Source organism: Chamaea fasciata, unplaced genomic scaffold (assembly GCF_029207755.1).
Source record: "Chamaea fasciata isolate MVZ Bird 193981 ecotype frontalis unplaced genomic scaffold, bChaFas1.0.hap1 SCAF_3, whole genome shotgun sequence".
NCBI lineage: Eukaryota > Metazoa > Chordata > Aves > Passeriformes > Sylviidae > Chamaea > Chamaea fasciata.
The window spans coordinates 93,639,546-93,661,412 of record NW_027094088.1 but is presented as its reverse complement, the minus strand read 5'-3'; the positions used below and the strand labels follow the sequence as shown (position 1 = coordinate 93,661,412).

General features: G+C 37.3%; 1 protein-coding gene across 10 annotated transcripts in view; it reads left to right on the top strand.

Annotated features, from left to right (window-relative positions):
* The window catches only part of DLGAP2 (DLG associated protein 2), a 378,906-nt gene that overhangs the window by 304,606 nt on the left and 52,433 nt on the right, over positions 1 to 21,867 (top strand). For all 10 annotated transcript variants that reach the window (XM_066179828.1, XM_066179829.1, XM_066179827.1 and 7 more), the window contains 3 exons: positions 2,706 to 2,917; positions 18,170 to 18,317; positions 21,451 to 21,670. In XM_066179828.1, the coding sequence (XP_066035925.1) occupies positions 2,706 to 2,917; positions 18,170 to 18,317; positions 21,451 to 21,670 (580 nt within the window). The remainder of the gene's footprint in view (positions 1 to 2,705; positions 2,918 to 18,169; positions 18,318 to 21,450; positions 21,671 to 21,867) is intronic.

The window sequence follows — 21,867 nt, the reverse complement described above, 5'->3', positions numbered from 1 at the left end:
CCTGATATTTTAATTGTGAACAATGTTGTAACAATCATAAATGCTTCTGTGATAGCAAATGAGTTGGTCAGATTAGAAAGGGATTCTTGTTGCCTTGTGTACCATGAGCACATCACATGCACAAATGGAACAGGACTTATTTGGTTTTTAGCTTTGGTCTTATCTGCTATGTGAATTCATACAACTTATGAATACAGACAGCAAAATAAATGCAATCAACAGAAACAATAAAGCACATAACTGTAAGATTTGTCCTTATCACAGTGAAGAAGTTTAATTTTTTAGATACTTTAATGTACAAAATCAGTCATTCCTATCTTTTAAATTAAGATTGCAACTTCAGTCAACAAACAAGCCTGTGTTGTACTCATTTAAGTCCAGTCCTTATCTATTTATTTGAACATGGAATTTCAGACAAATAAAGCTGAGAAAGTAATAATTTTCTGCATTTGAGTATGTAAAAGGTTATTGATAAGCGTCTTTTTAAACTTTCTATTTAATTATCTTTGAACTAAAATGAATTAAAGAAGTTTCAAGACCAAATAATTATTCTATGAAAAAGCTATGAGGTTTTGGGGTTTTTTTAGAACATAATATTAAGACATGATAGTTGAATTTTTGCACTGAAAATTGAACAGTTTATCTTGTAGTGGGTCTATATAGATGCTAGTAACTGCTTTTTCAGCATTTGGATTTTGTCTTTAGCCATGCTGACATACATTTAATAAAGAATATTTAAAAATAAGAGTATGTTTGTATGATATCAAGTAATAAAATTTATAACACACATAAAATATCATAAAAATCTCTCTAATTCAGATTTTTACAGCTGTTAGTGTTGTCACCTGTAGATTAAAAAATGCTGAATTATATATATATATATATATATATTTAGTATTTTAAGTGACTGGCTATGACTACTATGACTACATATAAATGATCTTATAGGTCTCATAGAATCATAAAAAACATTCTTGCAACATTAATCTTACACATATTTGGTCTGAGAAAAGAAACAAGAATGATGTATTGCACTTACAGGTTTCAAGTTTGGGAAGATTTTCAATGCTTCCTTTCCAATCACCATCCAAAGCTGAACAATGTGAAAATTTTGTTTCTTTGCATGATCTAACCCATATTTCACTTAGATTCATGGTCTGTCCTTTTACTTTGTATAAAAACATGATTCCTATTTTTTTCCCTCTGATGGTTATCTCTAACATTTTTCTAATATGTGCAATCTATTTAATCTCTTCTTATCTGACTTCATCTTCAGCCTTTTTTTTTTTTCTCTCTTAGGCTTGGTCTTTTCAATTTAATATCTCTATTTTCACTTGTTCACCTCCTTGTAAAACTTCATTTCTCCCTTAATCCCTTTTTAGGACTCAAGGCCCCAGGTCTGTTCACCTGTTGTGCATGGCTAATTTGTCTGTCATGAAAGGGCCACAAAGATGGCAAGCAGATAATGTTTGTTATTTAAACCCGATCTCCAAGACTTCTGATACCAATGGGAGCATTCACTTCAGCTCCACAGTGAACTCTGTCTATAGAAGATTTCAAAAATGTTTGAATTGAAAATCTTTATTGGACATCCTGCTTTGCAGAAACTACTAAAAATATGTTTAATTGAGACTCCAGACTTAGTGTATATTGGTAAATAGAGGCATTAAACTGCTTAATATAGATAGAATCAAAATGTTGATAAAGGATTTGATGCTGCCAAGGGCATCAGCCTTGGTCCACTGATGAACTCTGTCACATCCTACTTTTTAACCATGAGTCCTTAAAATGCATTTCAGAGAGTTGCCTTTATCCTTTAAACTGAGTAAATGCATAAGTGGATTTCTGGATTAGAACCAGAGGACTCAGCATCTTGGAAGATTAAAATTTAAAAAAAAAAAAAAAAAAAAAAAAAAAAAAAAAAAAAAAGAGCAATTAATGATTTCACTTTGGATTGAAGAATCCATTCCTGCTAAATTCTTTGGTAATTTGTGGTGGAGAGGGATTTCCTTTCACCAGCTGTGGATTATCTGACTACCAATCTTACTATTTGGACATTCACTTGAACTGAATAAAAGCAACTGCAATCCTCCAACAACATGTATTATTTAACTGGGTCCATTTCTGATATATTACAGTCCCTATCAACTATTTTGCAGTTTCCAAATAGAAAAAAGACAAATTATTTTTCTTTCTTTTCCACAGAAGTTTGCCCTAAATAATAATCCTATCCATTTATGCCAAGTTCATGGCTTAGATCATCTTAAATATGCCATTCACCTCCCTGAAGGCCCCTCTTAAAGATTGCTGGTAATAAACCCAGAAGTGCTCAGCTTTCAATGAGTTTTAGGTCTGATATACCTGAATTGATTTACTATTATCAGATGAAAATCTATTTGCAAACTTTAAGCTGCTTCCTGCAGTTTAGAATATGTGTACAAATAGATATTGCAGCTCAGCTCACAATCCATGACTTCATTGTTCTTGGGCTCTAACATTTATAAACCGAAAACTTCCAACTCTGAAATTGAAGCTCAATGGCAAAATCACTTAAGGTTCTTAAAAATGTCTTTATAAGCAATCTGTTTCTGAAGAATAAAAAATTCATTACTTGTCTTTGTAAAATGAAAAATGGAAGGAAGTACTTAAACAGATGGAAAGAGTAAAATGTATTCTGTGTGTGTGTGTTTTATGGTGTCTGTTAGGTACCTCAGGATGAATGGGGAGGATACCCAGCTGGTGGGAAAGACGAAGAGATCCCGTGCAGAAGAATGAGAAGTGGGAGCTATATTAAGGCCATGGGAGATGAAGAAAGTGGAGATTCTGACACTAGCCCCAAGACATCACCAAAATTAACAGTTCGACCAGAGTCATTATTAAAGTCCATTGGGCAAAGACCACTCGGAGATCATCAAAAGTAAGCTTCACTACATCTTTCTGGAAGTTGTCATGACTTGGATAACTTTTCTTTCTGTCTTATGGGCAACAGTCAGCTTCCATAAGAAGGAAATATCTGTAGTTTAAAGGGTAATTTTTTGGCTTCATTTTAAATTAGCTACCGTTTCATGTGGTTATTGGATGAAAACCTGCCATCTTCTTCCATCCATGAAATAAACCTTCTACTTCTGAATGAGTTTTTTATGTTTACTGAAGGAAATATATATATATATTATGCCAAAAGTTCAAAGTTCAGATTTTTTTCTTTAGAACGATTGGTTTATATTGCAATTTTTTTTGTTTTTTTCATTGCTTTCTCTGAAATAGAAAATATACTCTATTCTATACTAGATATAATATTAAATATATAACTGTACCATATATTGGGAATTTTACACCTTTTTATCAGTATAATGCTTTATGCATCAGCTATACAGTATCATACTGATTTAAACACATTATGGGGGATTTTGTTTGACTGGGTTATTTGTATTACCTACAATATGGCCTACTAAATAACTAAAGCAAATTTTAAAATTACAGGGAAATATGTAGCTATATATGGTTTCCAATAGATCTTTATTTTCCTCCCCTTTTTATCTTTTCAATATATCATTTTATAAGTAAACTGCAATTATTCTTGTCAGGGGAGTTTGAAAGTGGTAGCCTGATTTAAAATCTGCAGATTCTATTAATGTTACTGGATGTTTCTCATGGCTTAGTGAATTTATCTTTTTGCCTGGGATATAGACTAGAGAAATTAGGAGTGAAAACTTTGACCAAGTGTTCTTTATTGTTCTGTAGGTAATGCCATATGGTTTACCATAGTGATTCACCTTTCCATAAAACAAAACAAAAACCCTATGCAAAAATCCTTTTGGCTTAACTAAATTGAATTATTTACTTTGCAATCTGCAAGAAGGCCACCAACTTTCACTATTACTGAAGGGAAGAGTTTCCAACTTCATTGTTTTGAATTGTACTGTCCCAGCCACTGCCTGGCTGGGTTCTGGGCCCTGCTGTAGGCCAGGGATTATTCCCAGAGACAGTTTGGTTGCAGTCATCCCAGTTTTGGAGGGCTTGTCTTTGTGCTACAAACAGAAATATTTTCTTAGATACTGTTCTAACTTTCAAGCACTTAGATGAAATAGAATATATTCTATGCTGCTCTTTGTTTCCAGCTGTGGTTGGGCCTCCCACAAGGGAATCTGGGTAGCAGCACAAATTTTCCAGTGAGTGACAGATATTGGTGCCCACCCTAGACCACTACAGCTTATAAACAGATTCAGAGAGCAATTAAACATAAACATACATCTTCAAATAAGGAATATATTGCAAGAAAGCAAGTATTCCTGATTCATTACATCCTGAAGGCAGGTGGTTATCAGTAAGCCAATACCAAATGTTGAGTCTTCTGTCTATTTTCCATGTATTGCAAATACACCACTCAAAATTTAATTGATTAAAGCATGGGTGCACTGCTGATTCATGTACTGAGTTTGACAGCTGTGCTTGTTCATGGCCGCAGAGGATTTTGTGGCACAGTTACCACTAACCAGTCAGAAAACGAGGAAGCTTTTTGTAATACTGTAAAATATTATTAGGGGTTCTGTTGAAAATTTGTCACGAGCACTAGGCTAAGAATAATTGCGCAGCCAGGCAGTTCCTGCTGACAGACATCTTTTAAGTCCTCAATTTTTCCTTAAACTGAAAGGCAACGCCTTGAGTCTGCCAGCCTAACTGGGTGAAAATTCACGGGTTTTTCTACTGAGCCTCAAGCAGAAATGTGACAACTATTCTGGTTCTTGTAAGCTGTTCTTGAAAAAATCTACAGATTTCAGCAATCCTAAAGCAGACAGAAAATTTCTTGTTGCACAGATGTACAAAGTGCTGATCCTAAGCTTGGGTTCTCACCACAAACCATCTCCTCCTAGTATATCTGTCTCCCTGACAATGAGGTTGCCTTTTCTGTCTGGTGGATGTCTATGAAGGATACAGCAACGGATAATGGTTGTGGAGCCTTCCTTCCTCCTCCAGGATGGCTCAATAATCCCCACTGCTTACCAAGCACCATTTGTACCACTGATCTTGCTGCTGAACCAAAAGCTAGGGCTTTGAACAGCATTCCTGCATGTATAGCAGAGCTGAAGAGCTTTTCTGGCATGTGTTATGAGAAATTACATAATTCAATATGTCAGCTGCATTAGCTGGCTTTTTAGCTTGTTTACCCAGATGGAGGGAGCTAGTGCACAGAAATAAAATGGGGGTTTAATTATCTTAGTCCTCTGCTGGGGTGACAGGGTAGCTCAGAACTGGGGTCTGCCAGAGCACCAGTAGACTTGTAATAAAAGCTGAATATTGATAGTTTTGGCAGTACAAAAACGTTTATTGGCTGCAAAACAAAACTAGATGGATTTAATAAGAAAAAGCCTAGTTTTCCATCACTATCCCAAATGCAATAAAATGAAAATTAGAACAGCCTTCACTTAACCTTCAACAGACTTTTGACATGTGTGTGTGTTTCTCCTCTGAGTATTATTAGGCATCTTTGCAAGGACTTTTTTCTCATTTAAATTCTGTTTATGCTTCGATGAAAGTAAGCCCTATTTTACTGGTTTGCATTGCTCAAAGATTCAGCAAATTGAACACTAAAAGTTTCTAAACAATAAAAATGCATGTTTGCATCTGAATAAATAAATACAAATAGATAAATGTAAATTATATAATAGAAGCATTCAAATTCTGAAAATAATATCTTTTAAGTTGCTTTTGAGAAGGAGTATATTTTATTCCAAGCTGGGGAAAAAAAAAAGGAAGTCCACAGTCTGCCACTGCTGGTTTATAAAGCTGACAGAAGCAGGTCATACACCCAACCACAACCATCTGATCACCACGTCTTGTCAGAGACATAGCACAGCCAGCAACATTTCCAGCCCACCTCCAGCCTAGGCCACCTGTCTCACCACTGGATAGTGCCAAGACATGGTTCAGGGACCAGTTCTGTTGGTTGCAGCCACTCTCACTGTAGGATAAGAAAGCTTGGCCAAAGGGTCAGGTAATGGACCTGGTTTATTTCTGAGTATAGCTATAGCATAAAAGGGGCTCATTTTTTTCTGGACTTTTCAAAAATTAAATGCACCTTAATAGCCAGGTTACTCACTGAAGGTAAATGAATTTCAATGCTTTATATTTCAAAAAACAAAATAGTATGTTGCACTACTTAGTCCAATAACATCAAATTAAAGGTCAGTGTAATTTACTAGTATTATTAGGAAATTGCATTTGAGCAAATTATAATGAAATCAGACTTGCTGTGGTGGAGACAGGACACATACCTGAATCTTCTTCCTTTCAACTTTTTGTTGTCTTGGAATGGTGCCAGAAGTCCTATTTAATGTGGAAATTATGTTGACTCCCAGTAGCCCTGGGAAAAAGAGTTGATTTTCATTTTTTTTAATTATTTTTCACTGTTGATTATACTAAATTGTTCAAATGCCAGTTTTCATATACTAGAAGTGAAATGTGAACCCTTCTATTCAGTCTGTTGTTTTCTGCTGTGCTGTGATGCTACTGAAGATGAAGTAAAACTGTGCTGGAAGGCAGTAGTTTGTAGAAGGTATGTCACATACTACTAGGCGTTTTCATTTGCATTAAAGATCAAAACAAACGAACAGTTTATGGAATGGATAGCTAAAACAAAGGGAGTGTCTGTCCCTGTCCTAAATAAGTTTTGTGCAATCCTGGAAGAGAGACTGACCCACATGATTTGTAAGAGTATCCTTCCAACCTCATAAATGTCATTTCTTCTGTATTTATGACAAAACCGAGCAAAGCTGAGGTGGAAGCATCAGAGACACTGGGATCCAGAAAACAAAGCTGAAAATTAAGCAAGAATTTTGCACCCTGGAATAGGAGAGTAATTCTGAAAAACTGAAGATAATACGGTTATTTGATGCTTTTCATTTTCAGGAAAAAAGTACTTAATATACTGATTATGTAAATGAACAGAACAACACTGTAGAAATAGAAAATTCCATTTTCAATATCGTCTCTTTGAAGTGTTGTGAAAGACACTGAAAACTATCTCACCATTTAGTCAAAAGTGATAACATTAGCCTTTAGCTTAAAGTAAATATACTCTATTTGAAGACCATGCTGGTATCACTCACACAAATGAGGAGTCATGCTGTGCTGAAGTTTTCCATTATGCTCTGAAATGACTCATAGGAAACTATAAAGATGAAATAGGTTAAGCTACAGTAAAATAAATTCAGTGACAGCGATGTGTACTTTTGTTTTGTAAACCTCTAATGGCAGACTTCTCTGGTTCTTGTAGTCCAGACACCTTAAGTTGATGGGTGGGCAAACAGAAGGATGTGTTAGCACGGAGGCAGTACATAAATGTAGTGTTTCAGTGAGGAAGGGAATCTGCCATAGTGCAAATTATTTGGCAAACTACCACAGTGCAATACTAGTGATACTTCAAGTTGTATTGAAAATCCAAGATTAAGTTTTTCATGTAATCCTCTGCTGGATTTTGGCCAGTGTATGGTATGAGTATCTTAAAGCATGAATCATGCTCAAAGAGAGAGAGAGCATCTGTGCGTCCCTCAGATTTTTAACATCTTTGTTTTGTAGGTTGTTTACACCCATGCCACACCTGAAGAGCATGATGCATGTCCATATTTCAGCCACCCTTACTTACTCTGGTATCTTAACACAAAACACTTTATTCAGTATTGTAAGCTAATATGTCTAAAAGCTGGGATGGTTGACATGTTTTCTGGGCTTACAGTAAACCAGAGCAAGAGAATGACCTTTCACTGCTCTGCCTCTTTTCAGAGTGAGAGATTGCATCTGTCCATGGCCACACTAACTTAATGCTTATCTGGACTGTTACCCAAGGCATGTCTGGGTTCTGCAGACTTTATTATTTATTATGGCAACAAAAACATTGCCAAAGCACACAGCAAGGGGATTAAACCTCAACCAGATCCGACAGCACTCAGCTGCCAGACCCCTTGGCTCAGCAGGAATCATGGAACAGCACAGGCCCCTCTAAGACAAAAAAAAAAAAAAAAACAAAAAAAAACAAACAACAACAAAAAAAAAAACCACCCCAAAACCACTATCAATTTGCAACCACTTGTGCTAACTATAACATGCTAACAACATGAGAAAGTGAAAGCCCAAAGAAAAGTTTGGAAGCAATGCATAAAACCAGCCCTATGGGTTTTCATCCAGTTTTGCCCAGGACAGTGCAGACTCCATTATTCTTCAGTCCCAACAAATTTGTGGGTGTTTCTCCTAAGACACACCCCTTGACAAGTGTACACAGAAAAGGCTAAATGGGTAAGTATGCACATGTTGGTGTGCTGCAAAAATATCACAGATTGACAGTTAAAGCACACCTTCCTTGCTAGAGAAATTAATGTTCTTTTTCAACATTATCCATTGCTGTGCACCAGTGATCCAAGCCTTTTTTAATTTTTAAGGTAAATTTCAATTTGCCATTAGCTCTTCTACATTTTAAATTAAGAATGGTTTTGAAGCTACTCCTGAGAAATATTCCTAATAGAAGAGATGAGAAAAATGCCAGAAAAGGAGCCCTCATCTTCTGTATGTTTTTTATTTATCTTTGGGGTTTTTTCCCCTCAATCTTCTGACTCTAAAAAGCCTCATTACACACTTCATTAGTAGCTTTCTGAGGCCCTATAGTGTAGTAGCATCTACTCAGAATCTCTGAGGGGTGAAATTGGAGATTTACTGAGGAGAGTTTGAGGGCTAATTACAAAGCCTTATCAACTAATAATGTAATCAGAGGGCCACTGGCATGGTGATGGTGTTCTCTGCAGCAGTCAATAAGATCTGGGTTAGATTAGGCTACAGGGTTAAGAGGGAATGCTGATGAAGAGCAGAGAGTCATCTGGCTACCTAGGAAACATCTTTTGTGGGGTCAGAAGACATACCCATCTTTTCTTCCTTTGCAGAATAATAGCAAATGTTCTTAAGCAGTGTTATGCATCTTGTTCTCTGAGAAGTAGCATACTGTGAAACACAGGGAGTCACTGAGCCCGGATCTCCTGCCTCATTTTAGTAAATACTAGCTTTATGTTGTAGGCCTGAAATGTATTACCCTGGATTAGGGATGGAAGGGGGATACTAAGGCTCTAAACAAACTCCAGAGTCTTTTCAGGAATAAAGCAGGATTTTCTCAGAAAAAATGCAATTACATGATGGATTGTGGTGATAATGCAGTAAGATTCAGGTCAATGTAACAAGTACAAATAGTGACATCCAAGGGAAAATACGCTTCTGGTTTTTGGTGCCTATTTATTCCTCCTTCCAACAATTAGTTTTACTTTTCATTTGAAAAGGATCAAAAGCTGATTTTCTCATTTGTTTAGTTTTCAATAAAAAGTAAATAGGACTATAAAGGATGTATACAGAAACACTCCTTCAGGCAAGGATTTGAAAATTAAGATGCTTTTGGTTAAAACCTCAGAAATTTTTATATATATATATATATATATATATATATACACATATATATATACACATGCATATATATATATATATATATACACACATATATATATACACATGCATATATATATATATATATATATATATATATATATTCACTTTTCCCAATTCTACTCAATTGCTTCTCCAGAAATTACATAGTCTCATTAATATCTTCAACTTCAGCATGAAGGTCACTTATTTCCTTTAGATCTACTTGTTTTAGTGGACTTACATGTGTGTTTAAATTAACCTCATGTTCAGATGCTTTAATGATTCCTGATAGCCCATAGTCTACACTTGTTCTACCCAGTTACAAGTTTTTGCATGTGTGCATGTATATGCACCAAAAGCAAAAATTAAAATAAAGTGAGATTGCTTCCTGAAGGAATTAATGAATATTTCAATTCAAGAAATGGATTTGGGAACATACATCCAATATTTGAATTCTGCTTAGATCCATAGACCCATTTGCTGAACTCCCACATGAGGCTTTAAATGCCCTTAAGTTTTTCCATAGCATCAGCCTGGATTTTGTTGATGCTGGCCAGCATGTTGCCTGCTTGCCAGGGCAAGCTCAAAATATTATACTGGAACAAGACTTTTAGGATTAGCTATAGATTAGATGTATGTGTAAATCTGTCACCTTTTAGAAAGTTTCAAGTTTAGATTTCTCATATCCTACTTTTTTATTACATGCACATTTTGAGTGATTTGGAATACAGGCTTGGGTGAGCCTACATCCTCTCTATCTTTGCAAGGAGTGATCAAACCACCAGACTGTTTAACGACTCTGATGATTTCCTCTCATTCTCTTCTGGTTCATATTGTACAAAATCCCTAAACACTTACTGACAGTAGGAGTTCTCTCCTACCAGTGATTAGTAGGCATTTCATAAGGATGGAAACAGCAGTCTCCACCTCTTTCCTGGTATATTCCTGTAATAAATCAAATGTTCAATAACTTTCAGGCACACTTTTTAAAAAGGTATAGGTCAATGATGAACTATCTAGGCATCTAAATAATTTCATATGGCCCAAATTCTCATATCTACCGATGATCAAAGAGACGATTCAGGCTGGCAAATATTAGAAAAGGAAGTCTTTGCTACAGATAAATGCATGAGATTTATGTGCACTTTCAGTTTTCTAAAGAGCCAAACTAAATGTGCTATTCGAAAGGGAAAATCAGACTTAATGTCTACACTCTGAGCTCTCCAATGGGCTGCATTGCAGGCACATCTGGGCCCCTTTGCAGAGCTCTATTGACTCCAGCAGGGCTCCATGGAGATACAGTGTTACTCGCAGCTGCTATACAATGGCACTGCTGGCTAAGCTTAATCATTAGATTCTGGTCGATGAGTTATTTCATATATCTGGAAAGACATAGTTAAGATAGATCCAGATAGAGAAATGAATATCCATTGAAATGCAAATCTCACAATAAAATAGGCTTTGATAACTGCCGCTACTTTGATAATTCTAATGCACCTCCCTTTTAGGTACCCAAGATGAATTATTTTACAAATTTTATCTTTTTGTCCCAGAAAGATACTTCTGAATTGCATATACTGATTTGAACAGAAGTGATTGTACTTTCTTTAATGTTCCCATTCATCCTCACATTTTTGCACAAATGCAGGCATGATCATGAAAATGAAAAGGTATGATTTTAGAAAATGGCAATTCCAAAAATTAATTTGATGGAACATGGACTTTCTTTATATTGGATACTCCCTGAATAAACCTGATAAACCCATTCAGAGTCAGAAGGTGACCTTGCTGCAACTTTTAGAGTCCACAGAAGACATTAATTCATTTTCAGTGCCTTCTTGACCCAGGGTGCACTGGTGGCTGAACATTTGACAGAGAAGAGGTACTCTGGGGAGTGATCACTATTTTGAATGTGAGTAGATCAACGAATGACCTTAACAACTATATTGCTGGCATCACAATCATACTGTTTTAAACAATGGTATAAGGTTTATGATAAAGATGTCAATCACTTATTAGAAAATGAAGAAAGTAAAAAACCAAAACAAAACCAGTGTGACTTAGAAATCCCATTCTCAAGAGGCCATTATCCCCCTGGGGTTATAATGGCTGTCAAGTATTGCTGTTCGGGAATTAGAATTTGTAGGAAAAAGTTAGGGGGTTTCTAGTTCTGTACTCAGCTGTAGTGGGTTAAACCACAACATCAGCACTGGTGATGCCACACTTCAATTCCTGTATCTAGTTCTGGGCTCCTCATTTCAAGAAGGACATTGGGGTGCTGAAGCATGTCCAGACAAGGGCAGCAAGGCTGGTGAAGGGTGTGGAACACAAGTCCTATGAGGAGCAGCTGAGGCAGCTGGGGTTGCTCAGCCTGGAGAAGAGGAGGCTCAGGGGAGACCTTATCACTGTCTCCAGCTGTCTGAAAGGAGGTTGTAGCCATGCAAGGGTCAGCCTCTTCTTGCAGACACCAAGTGACAGGACAACAGGACACAGTATTCAGCTGCACCAGGGGAGGTTTAAGAAGTGTTAGGGCATTAGGAAGCATTGGGCATTACGAAGAAGGAGTGATTGGGCAGTGGAATGGGCTGTCCAGGGAGGTGGTGAAGTCACAGTCCCTGGAGGTGTTTGAGATGACTGGACATGGCACTCTATTCCATGATCTAGTTGACAAGGTGGTCTTAGGTCATAGGTTGAACTTGATGATCTCAGAGGTTTTTTCTAACCTACTTGATTCTGTGATTTTGTGATTTTTCAGTGCTGTTTTGACCCTGGACTAGCTATAAGATGTTAAACTGTGCTATTTTCTAATTCTGGAATTTCAAGCTGTCCTAAAAGTGAAACAATATAGTTACTATGCATACCTTTTCACCAAATGATAAAACAATTCCTCTTCTGCAAAACAAGCAATGTTTGCATAAGTCCGATGCAGTACTGTGTGTTGTAAATTTAGCTCACAGCAATACTCATCATGAAACAGTGCCAAGAGACTTCAGGAAACATTCCACAAACCATCCTGGGTGTTCATCACCATCTGATCTCAGTGATGAAGAAGGATGGGCCGAGTGCTACACAAAGTGATAGATTTTGACTGCATGGTGTGAGGTGCTGTGGCACACATCACAGTGGGAACGCCTCAAATCCCCCAGCGCCACCCACATATGAAGTCACCATGCTACTTCAGACACTGTCCATGGTCACATAAACTTTCCAAAAGTTATATAAAACAACAGAATTCAGGAAAAAAATGAAATCACGTTAGCTCTCTCTTATTTATAAAGTATCTTACTTCTTTAATAAATGCACCATTAATATAAAAGGAAATAGAAGGTTAAATATTAGATGTTTGAAGATGAGGAGAGTCTTTCTGTTATTGTTAGTTAATGCCCTTCCCTTATCATTAGTTAATGTGTTAATGCAGCTATTGGATTAGCTTGCATTATTATACCTTTAATTAAAACATGTTTTAAATAGCTCTCTGGTTTTCCAAGTCTTCTGTTAGAAATGCCTAAGTTAGGGAAAGATAAGGAGATGTAGACATCCATTTCCATCTCCTGGAATTTATTCACAAACCTTATGTAGTGTCTTTTGATTGCAGTACATGAAAAATTTCTTTCTACATTTTTGACATATATCCTGTTAAGGATGACTACAAGACAAGGAAAAGCACAAATTTAAAATTGGGGTTTGGAGTCAAAAGAATTTTAAAAGGTCATCCTCTTTTGTTTCTTTGGGTTTGGGGTCTTTTTAGCACATCCTGTTTCTTGTTGTAAGGTTCAAGTAACCGGTGTTTTCCTGCAATTATTTCCCCCCATTCTGCTCTTAAATTTTACTCTTGACGAACTATGGGCAAGAACAGTTAGTTTGCACAAGAAGTCGAAGACATTGTAGATTAGTGGTAGCCTCCTAAGTGAGGGGTGGGATATGTGGCTGTAGCAGCTTGTGCAGGACTTTGATGACAAATAGAGGTGTTAGGGGTACTTTTGAAATCTGCAGACAGAAGGATAAGTGACCCAATGCTGACTTCTGGAGGATGTTTTAGAAGATCTTGAACAGGAAACTGAGCTGGGGAAAAGAGAGCAGTAAGGATTAGGATCTGGGGGGTCAAGGATGAAAAAAGTTGTCCTTGGGGGTTCTGGTAAATGTGCATTCTGAGCTTGGAGGATAGGTGAGCTTTCAAGTAGGAGCATCAGACACCTGAGGTTTGGATACAGAAGCCTGAGTTTTTGCAGTTTAGAGAAATACAAGAAAATGGAGACTGTAATGCAAGACTCTTAGGAACTGCTTCAGTCTGGTTTTGGACTTCTCTTCCCTTATTCTTGATCTATTTTTTGTTGGAACATGCAGCCTAACCTCACTGCAATTCACTGTACCAGGGTGACAGGCTATCCCAGCTATGCCATCAGGCAAGCTATCAGTTATACTGTCCCAGATGAGCATGTCATGCTATAACTCACTTTATCTGGTTATAATGCAGTATTTTTTCTCTCTGAACATACTCAGGCAATCTGCTGAGTGCTGAATGCACTGTTGCAAATTTAGCTATCTTCACTGGGAGTCCTTCCCTTTTAGAAAGGAGGTTCTCAACAGCTGCAAGGTCATTACATGGAAGTGCTTTTCCCCAAAAATTTCCACAGGTTTTGAGCCTTTCTTTCAGCTAAGATATTTCTCATTAAATTTAAGACCTCTGCCTGGCTGCCATGAACTTCTTCTGAAACCAATGGAAAATGGAAAGTAACCCTTGGGGGCAGAAAAGCTTTTAAAGGACATCTCTTCCTAAAATCTAGTCTATTCAGAAAAGCAAGTGGGAAGAGAGCAGACATACTAATTTAATTTTTCACATTAGTCTTATCCTATTCCTTCTTTTCCATGGTATCGATTTTTAGAGCCACCTCTTTGATGTTACTGTGTATATTTGTTTAGTGGTCCTGGAGATGATCTGTTAAAACATCCCATTTGCACATGCTTGTCTTGCCCTTCTGCAGTGATCAGCTGAGATATAAGAATATCTATTCTGCTACAGAACATAAAAGAAAATTATTTTCTTTTTTCAAAGCTAAAGAACTTTGATGTTTTGGAAATGAAGGCCGAGAATTTTGTTCCTAAGCTTATAGTTAGAGTGGGTGTCATTAAAAAGCCAGCATTCAAATGGACAGATGTTGGTTGTGTATCCTAGCATTGTTAAAAAGCATGACACTTCCTTGAGCAACAGATCATGACATTTAAGAGCAGCTTCCCCATGTAACTCTGGGATTTCACTTCTGGATCATGTTTATAGCAAGGTCATCATTTTCACCATGTATTGACACATTTATTCTAGAGGATAACTTTGAGATTATATCTTAGAAATAAAAACTAATAACTTCTATTTATCAGGAAAATTTCAAAGTGTTAGTCAAATTAGTGTAAAATTGCTTTTATAGCCTTTTATAGCTTTTATATGTAGCATTTCTTTTACTTTGCTACAATTCCATGGCTCAATTAATCTCCTCTGATAAATGAAAAATTATTTAACTATCAGGTAATATCCAAACTCATTCATCAAAACTCAGCTGCTTAGAAGTACTGTGGAATACTGGGCTTCTTTCCATAAGAAATTATTATTAAAATTGTTGATGGTATTTAATGACCACAATACCTAAGAAGGAACCAGAATGTGATTAATTAAATACTAGGTTGTTAAGCCTTATTTAGCAAAGGGGACACCTATTAGAATCAGGTTTAAATTAATTAATTTTAAGTATTTCATACAGTGGCTTCTATTAATTCTATTAATTCTACTCCTATCTTTTCTTGATGTGGCCCATGTTTTAATGAAATCTCAAGCATGTCCTTAACAAACTGTTCATGAACTCAGAATCTAGATTTTGCCACCTGGTGATGACAAGCAGAACATCCAGGAGTGACTTATTTGTTTTGAAAAATACTAACATAATAACATCAAAGAGATTATTGACAATACCAGACAGATCAAAATTCTCTCTGCTCTTGTGAGAGCCCACATGGAGCAGTATGTCCACATCACGAGCCCTCAGCACAAGAAATATGTGGACCCTTTAGATCAGGTCCACAGGAGGCCAAAATGATCAGAGGGCTGGAGCACCTATCCTGTAAAGACAGGCTGAGAGATGTGGGGATATTCACCCTGAAGAAGAGAAGGCACCTTTGCAACCTTCCAGTACCTAAACAGGGCTTTGAAAGAAGAGGAAGAGTGACTTTTTACCTGGGCAGGTAATGATAGGACAAGAGGTGATCCGTTTTGAAGTTAGAGATTTAGGTTAAATCTTAGGAAGAAATTCTTCCCTGTAAGGGTGGTGAGGCACTGGCACAGGCTGCCGAGAGAAGTGGTGGATGCCCCATCCCTGGATGTGTTTGGGGCCAGGTTGAAGGGGGCTTTGAGCAATGTGGTCTAGAGGGAGATGTCCTTGTCCTTGGCAGGGGGTTGGAACTACATGGTCTTTAAGGTCCTTTCCAACACAAGCCATTCTGGGATTCCATGAGTAAGTAAAGCATATGCAAAAATCAGAATGGCATGGAGCAGTCAGTCATCAGCCTATCTATAGAGGAAAGGAAGTTACATCCAGTAACTAAATGTGAATAGTGAGGCTCTACACCACTTCACCAAATCTATTATATTTGCCTTCATACCCATGGGGACAAAAAAAAAGCTCTTGTTTTTATCATCTGGAACCAAATTAGACCCACTATCAGACTGTTATCCTAATCATAGAATCACTTTGACTGTAATTACTTAATCAACCTCTGAGCACATACCTGCAATAATCACATACATTTTCATTTTTGTTTTAGCAGTTATAGCATAGTTTCTACATAGTTTGTCTCTGACATGAGGTTACAGAAACATTCCATGGAAGGAACTGAATAGATAGGAAGAAATGAATTGGTTTTTTCTCCAGGGAAATTTCTTAGGATTTTGAATGAACACCTGCCTTGAACAAAGATGAAAACAAAACTCATCCCTTTTTTTTGCTTCACCATTTCTGATGCTTTTCTTTGGATATGCTCCAGCAAATTTATTAGGAAAAAATTCTTCATTGAAACGATTATCAGGCATTGGAACTGGCTGCCCGGGGTAATGGCTGACTCAGCATCCCTGGGGGTATTTAAAGGACATGTAAATGTGGTACTTAGGGACATGATTTAGCAGTGGACTTGGCAGCATCCAGTTAACAATGGGATTCAATGATCTCAGAGGCCTTTTCCAAAGTAAATGATTCTGTGAATCTAAGGCAGATGCACTGAGGAAGCAAAGCTATGTCTGTGTTGACTCTGAGATGGGACAACACTTGGAAATGCCTGAGAACAGACCTCCCAAGTACAAAGGTCTCTAAATCCCATCTGCTCTTGCAGCTGGTGGTGTGAGGGAATACTGGATCATCACACATCAGACATCAAAGGACATGTCCATACAGGGAGATGGATCTCAGTACTCTGCTTTTCTAGGCAAAGCCATGATAAAATGTTTGAGATTCTTCCCAGAGTGATCCTTAGGGACTACATCCAAACTCCAGTTGTGTCTGCTGCATGAGGAAGGCTGAGTTCTTCCTCAAGCACCAGCCTATGGTCATGTTCAATGTTTGATAAATATGGTCTGAGAAAGAAAACCCTGGTTTGTGCTTCGTCTTGCGGGAGGAGTTGAACCTGTGGCTTTCTCGCTCACTGAGTCATCTGGTTCTTCTGAAAGGAAACTTCACCCTCCACAGGGAAATTTCCAGCAGCCCAGGCACATGTCACAGACACTGCTGGACTGACCAACTCTTCCAGCTCAGCATGAAGTAACTGTATGGCCAGTATTAGTCATTCAACTGGCACAAATCTACTTTCCCAGAAACTGTTTTGGTTCAAGCTACCTTTAAGGAATAAATATAAAAGCTGCCTTTTAACCACAGGAAACCAAATATTGTCTGGGACATTAATTCATTTCTGCACTCATGTTCAAGTTCTAAAATCTGATTTACAGAGGTTCTGAGAGCTCTGGTGTACCAGAGTTTAATTTTTTTGTATTCCAGGCAAAGTACTGCACTTTTCTCAGGTTTATTTATTTTCCTGGAATGTTAATACATTTAAAACAAAACATGAAGACTCTGGATGTAAAAGCATACTGAAGAGGGCTCTGTGCAGTGCTACAGTCCCAGTCCTGCAAAATGGGAAATATGTTGTAATAAAACAATTTCTAGAGCTTCATGCAGTTGCTCTGAACACCTTATTAATTTATTTTTTAGCTGAACATGAGATTATTTAATTTTTTTTGTAAAACTACATCAATTCTTTGAAGATAAAAGGGCTCTTGATGCCTAAAACCCTGATGAAAACCAGATTACAAGTAGCAGATTTTGTCTATGAAGAAACATTTTTAGTTACTTTGGTTTGTGCTTTAGCTCTGTTTTTTGTTCCTCTTGACCTAGACATTGTCTATTAGTAAAGTTCAACATTAATAGCCAGGAGGATTGACAATGTTTAAATACAGCAAAGACTTAAAATTTCATACCATCTAGGTAGCAGACCCACAGACAGATTCTCTGCTTCTGCTATAAGACGTTTGGCTACAACAGATCTAGGATGATTTATAAAGAGTAAGACTTGGACCCAGGGGAGTGGGTTTGTGTGTCTCATACAAATTACTGTCTTTAGTGTCCTAATTGATTCCATCTGTAGTTTTACACCCTTTCCTTTTTTCTTCCTCTTTCCTTTGTAGTCAGAGCTACCTTCAAACTGCAAGTGACGTGCCTGGGGGTCACAACCTGGATCCCTCTGCAAACTACAATTCCCCAAAGTTTCGCTCAAGGAATCAGAGCTATATGAGAGCAGTGAGCACCCTCAGTCAGGCCAGCTGTGTTAGTCAGGTGGGAAATTCTTGTTATAATTTTTCTTATAGGTTAACTGCAGATGTGAGAGTTGTAACTAGTGGATGCTTTTAGGTTTTTTGCGTTTTTTAAATTAATATCAAACTGAGGATGTGAATTGTGGAAGCAATTCAGTTCTAAGGAATGTGACTCAAAATTCCAAGAAAAATGCTGAATGCTAGAGGCAAAAAGACACTATCAAACATGATTTTTTCCATTTATTTTTCATTAAAAATATAAATACTGTTGTTTTTATTTTCAGTCCATATTAAGTATATAAATATTAAGAAGATTCAGACTGAGCATAAGGAGTACACTCCTGCAATACTCATCACCTGAAAATACCTGCTCTGATTTCAGTAAATGTGGGTTGCCAGATTAAGATATAGATTGGAAAAAAAAAAATGCTCCAAACGAGAAGTGATTCATCCTAAATCAAGTCCCTCAGTCTTCTTAGGTGAAAGAATAATTCCCATCAATTATTCTATGTATGGAGACTCCTGAAAAGGTAGAGTTTTCCTCCTTACTGGTTTAGTTAGTACTAACTCATGGTAAAGTGAGGTCTGAATTACACCTGAACTGCAATAAGCCATAAGAATTACATTCATGTCCTATTTAGCAGAGGACTTTACGTAAAACTCCCAATATTTTAATGTTTATTGGTCCTGACTTTTCTCCCCTGTGCTGTTTCATGACATATGGGCCCTGCCCTCTTCTCAGACATGGTACTTAATATTTCTTTGACCATTTAGTGAGCCACCTAAGGGTATACATACACAATGGTTATGTTAAAAGAGAAATCTTTTTAAAGCAACTTCATTCATATTCTATTTGTATTGCATGGCTATTCAGGACTGGATTCAACTCATCTAACTTGAGGCTTTTAACTGAGGCAACAACTAAAGCTTCCTCTGTAGTTAATGGAGCGAGAGTTTCTTCCAGGACAGTGCACATTCCGAATCGGCTGAGAGCCCTCTGGAAATGCTTGTCAGTCTCCACTGACTGTAGGGATCTGGGAGGAGCTAGTCACCTGACTAATGCCCTTCAGTCAAATTCCTTAATTTATGTGAGGTAATTCTAAATATAATCTTATGTAGCACACATTAAAATTAGAAACAGTCAGTCATTTTCCAAACCTTTCACTATTTTTTTCACAGCTCCCTGTGAAAACTGTTCCCGTCATTCGGATCCCTGGGTTTTTATTACAGTGATTTGGGTTTTTTCCTCTTTTCAGTACACTCTGCTTTTGAGAAAGTTTCATGTGTATTGAATGCTGCATTCAAATCAAAGGCTGTCAGCCGCCACCTAACAATGTTCTCACATAGAACTACTCTAACATCTTCTGCCTCTTTGACCGTGTCTGTGCAGAGATGTTCACTGAGCTGTCCATGATGATTAATCGGTTTCAACAGCAGTTAAAATTCTTCATTTCAGTGTGCATTACCTGGAAGGTGTTTAGACTATATTACATTTGCAGGTAGATTGCTCAATTGGCCAGATTAACTAAACCTGCTGGATATAGCTCCTTGCTTTTTCAGTGTTTGCTAACCTATGCAACTCGGTGTTAGCCACACACTTCCCACCTCACAGTCCAGCTGCTCTCAGACCATTAATAAATACAGTTAATAGCTATTACCCTAAAAAAATGTATTAAAATATCTAGTTCTGAACATTTGCTGTTTCCTGTTCTTTTTCCATGCCACCATCCTCTTGTACCATCTACATAACAGCAGTTCGTATAATTTGTGGTAATTTTTTATGCATTTTTTGTGAGATCCTTCCTTTTTCACACCTGATTAAGGGTAGACTCAAGAAGAATGCTGAATTCCATTGCTTATATTTTTAATTTAAGTTTGAAAACATTTAATTTTCTATTGTCAGTAACCTTTGTTTGAAAGAAGTGGCTAAGACTTACAGAGTTCATGGACTAAATTACCATATATTTCCTGATCAACAATATTGGGAAATAGTTCAGAGTAAGATTTTTTTATCTCTTTGAGATTGCATTAGTCTACTACTGTATTAAAAGCAAATTTTATGAAGAGCAATTTTATTCTTTTCTGGAGATTTTTAGTAGCCAGAAATGGCTTGCACAAAATTAAAATACCAGTTTTTCATTATCGTCAGAACTTCTCTATAAAAATTCCATTTACTTAACCAAAACCCTAAAACATTTTAAAACATTTGATGGGACTCTCTTTCCATAATGAATAAAGTACCGGGAGCACTTAACAGCTATATTAGGAAAATTAATACCAACTGGATGTGCCATTTAGTGATGCCATAAATTTAACTCAGAAAATTATTCATACCGATTCTGATTTCTAGCACTCACTTTTTAGAAAAAAAAAAAATTTCAGAAAGTCATGCAATTATCTGTCCAGTGTTAACTTCCTGTCTGATTTTGGATAAACATGATATTGAATTATTCAGGTACATTTACAGGTAGTTAGGGCTGCCTTCATTGGAACTTTGAAAAATGCTGTAGGTAGGATTAAGGCACTAATCTTCAAAACAGCAACAAATGGTTACTACCGAGAGGTTCCCCAAGCCTGGTCACTCTGCCTAAGCCCTGTTTGTCTTGAAAATTGCCTCTAAAATAAGCAGTGTTGCATCATGCCCAACCTGCAAGGCAGTGCTAGCAGGTAAATACTGGATTCTCCCCAAGCACTGCAGGGAGCTGGAGGCTGCTGCTGAAATACCCCAAGGGGACAACCTGGTAGAGGGTCCAGGAGGCACAGCTGGGCTGCTCTGCCAGGTAGGGTTCCACAGCACACCTGCTGGTAGAAGAGTCAGATTTTACATAATGCTGCTGAAGAAAAGGTTCTTCCATGGCAGTGAACGGTCAACCCAGTTAACCAGGGAGTGAGTTTGGCTTGGGTCCCTTCTCAGCTATGTCAAAAGATATTAAATGTAACATTAATGTATGGCATGTGTGATGCATTTAATACAGACATGTAAACAGCTGATGTAAGTTAAACAATGTGAATGTGATCAGAAGGGATTAATACATTTTAACTATTTGCTAAAACAGTTCTTCATCAATGTACAGGTGTCCATTTGAGATGTTGAGGCCGTGATGATCACAAAAAAAGCAAGTCAAAAATCAAATGCATTGTTGTTGTTTATTCAGATGAGTGAAGCAGAGGTTAATGGACAGTTTGAATCGGTGTGTGAATCAGTGTTTAGTGAAGTTGAAGCTCAGGCAATGGATGCCCTTGACCTCCCTGGATGTTTCCGAACGAGAAGCCACAGTTACTTGCGTGCCATTCAGGCAGGTTATTCCCAGGATGATGAATGTATACCTGCACTGACATCTTCCAACATCACCTCAACCATCAGGTCAACCACAGGTAAGCAAGTCTCCACTGCTCTGCATGTAAAAACATCATTTTCTAAAAGGATGTTTGATGCTAGAAACATTTTCCCTGTGTAGAGATAATGTTTGATACCAGCACTCTTATGTTTGTAATACCGTATTGTTGTGGCTACATCTTGGAATAAACTCCTTCTGGGAAGAATCCTGCATGCATAAAGTAATGGACCTGGA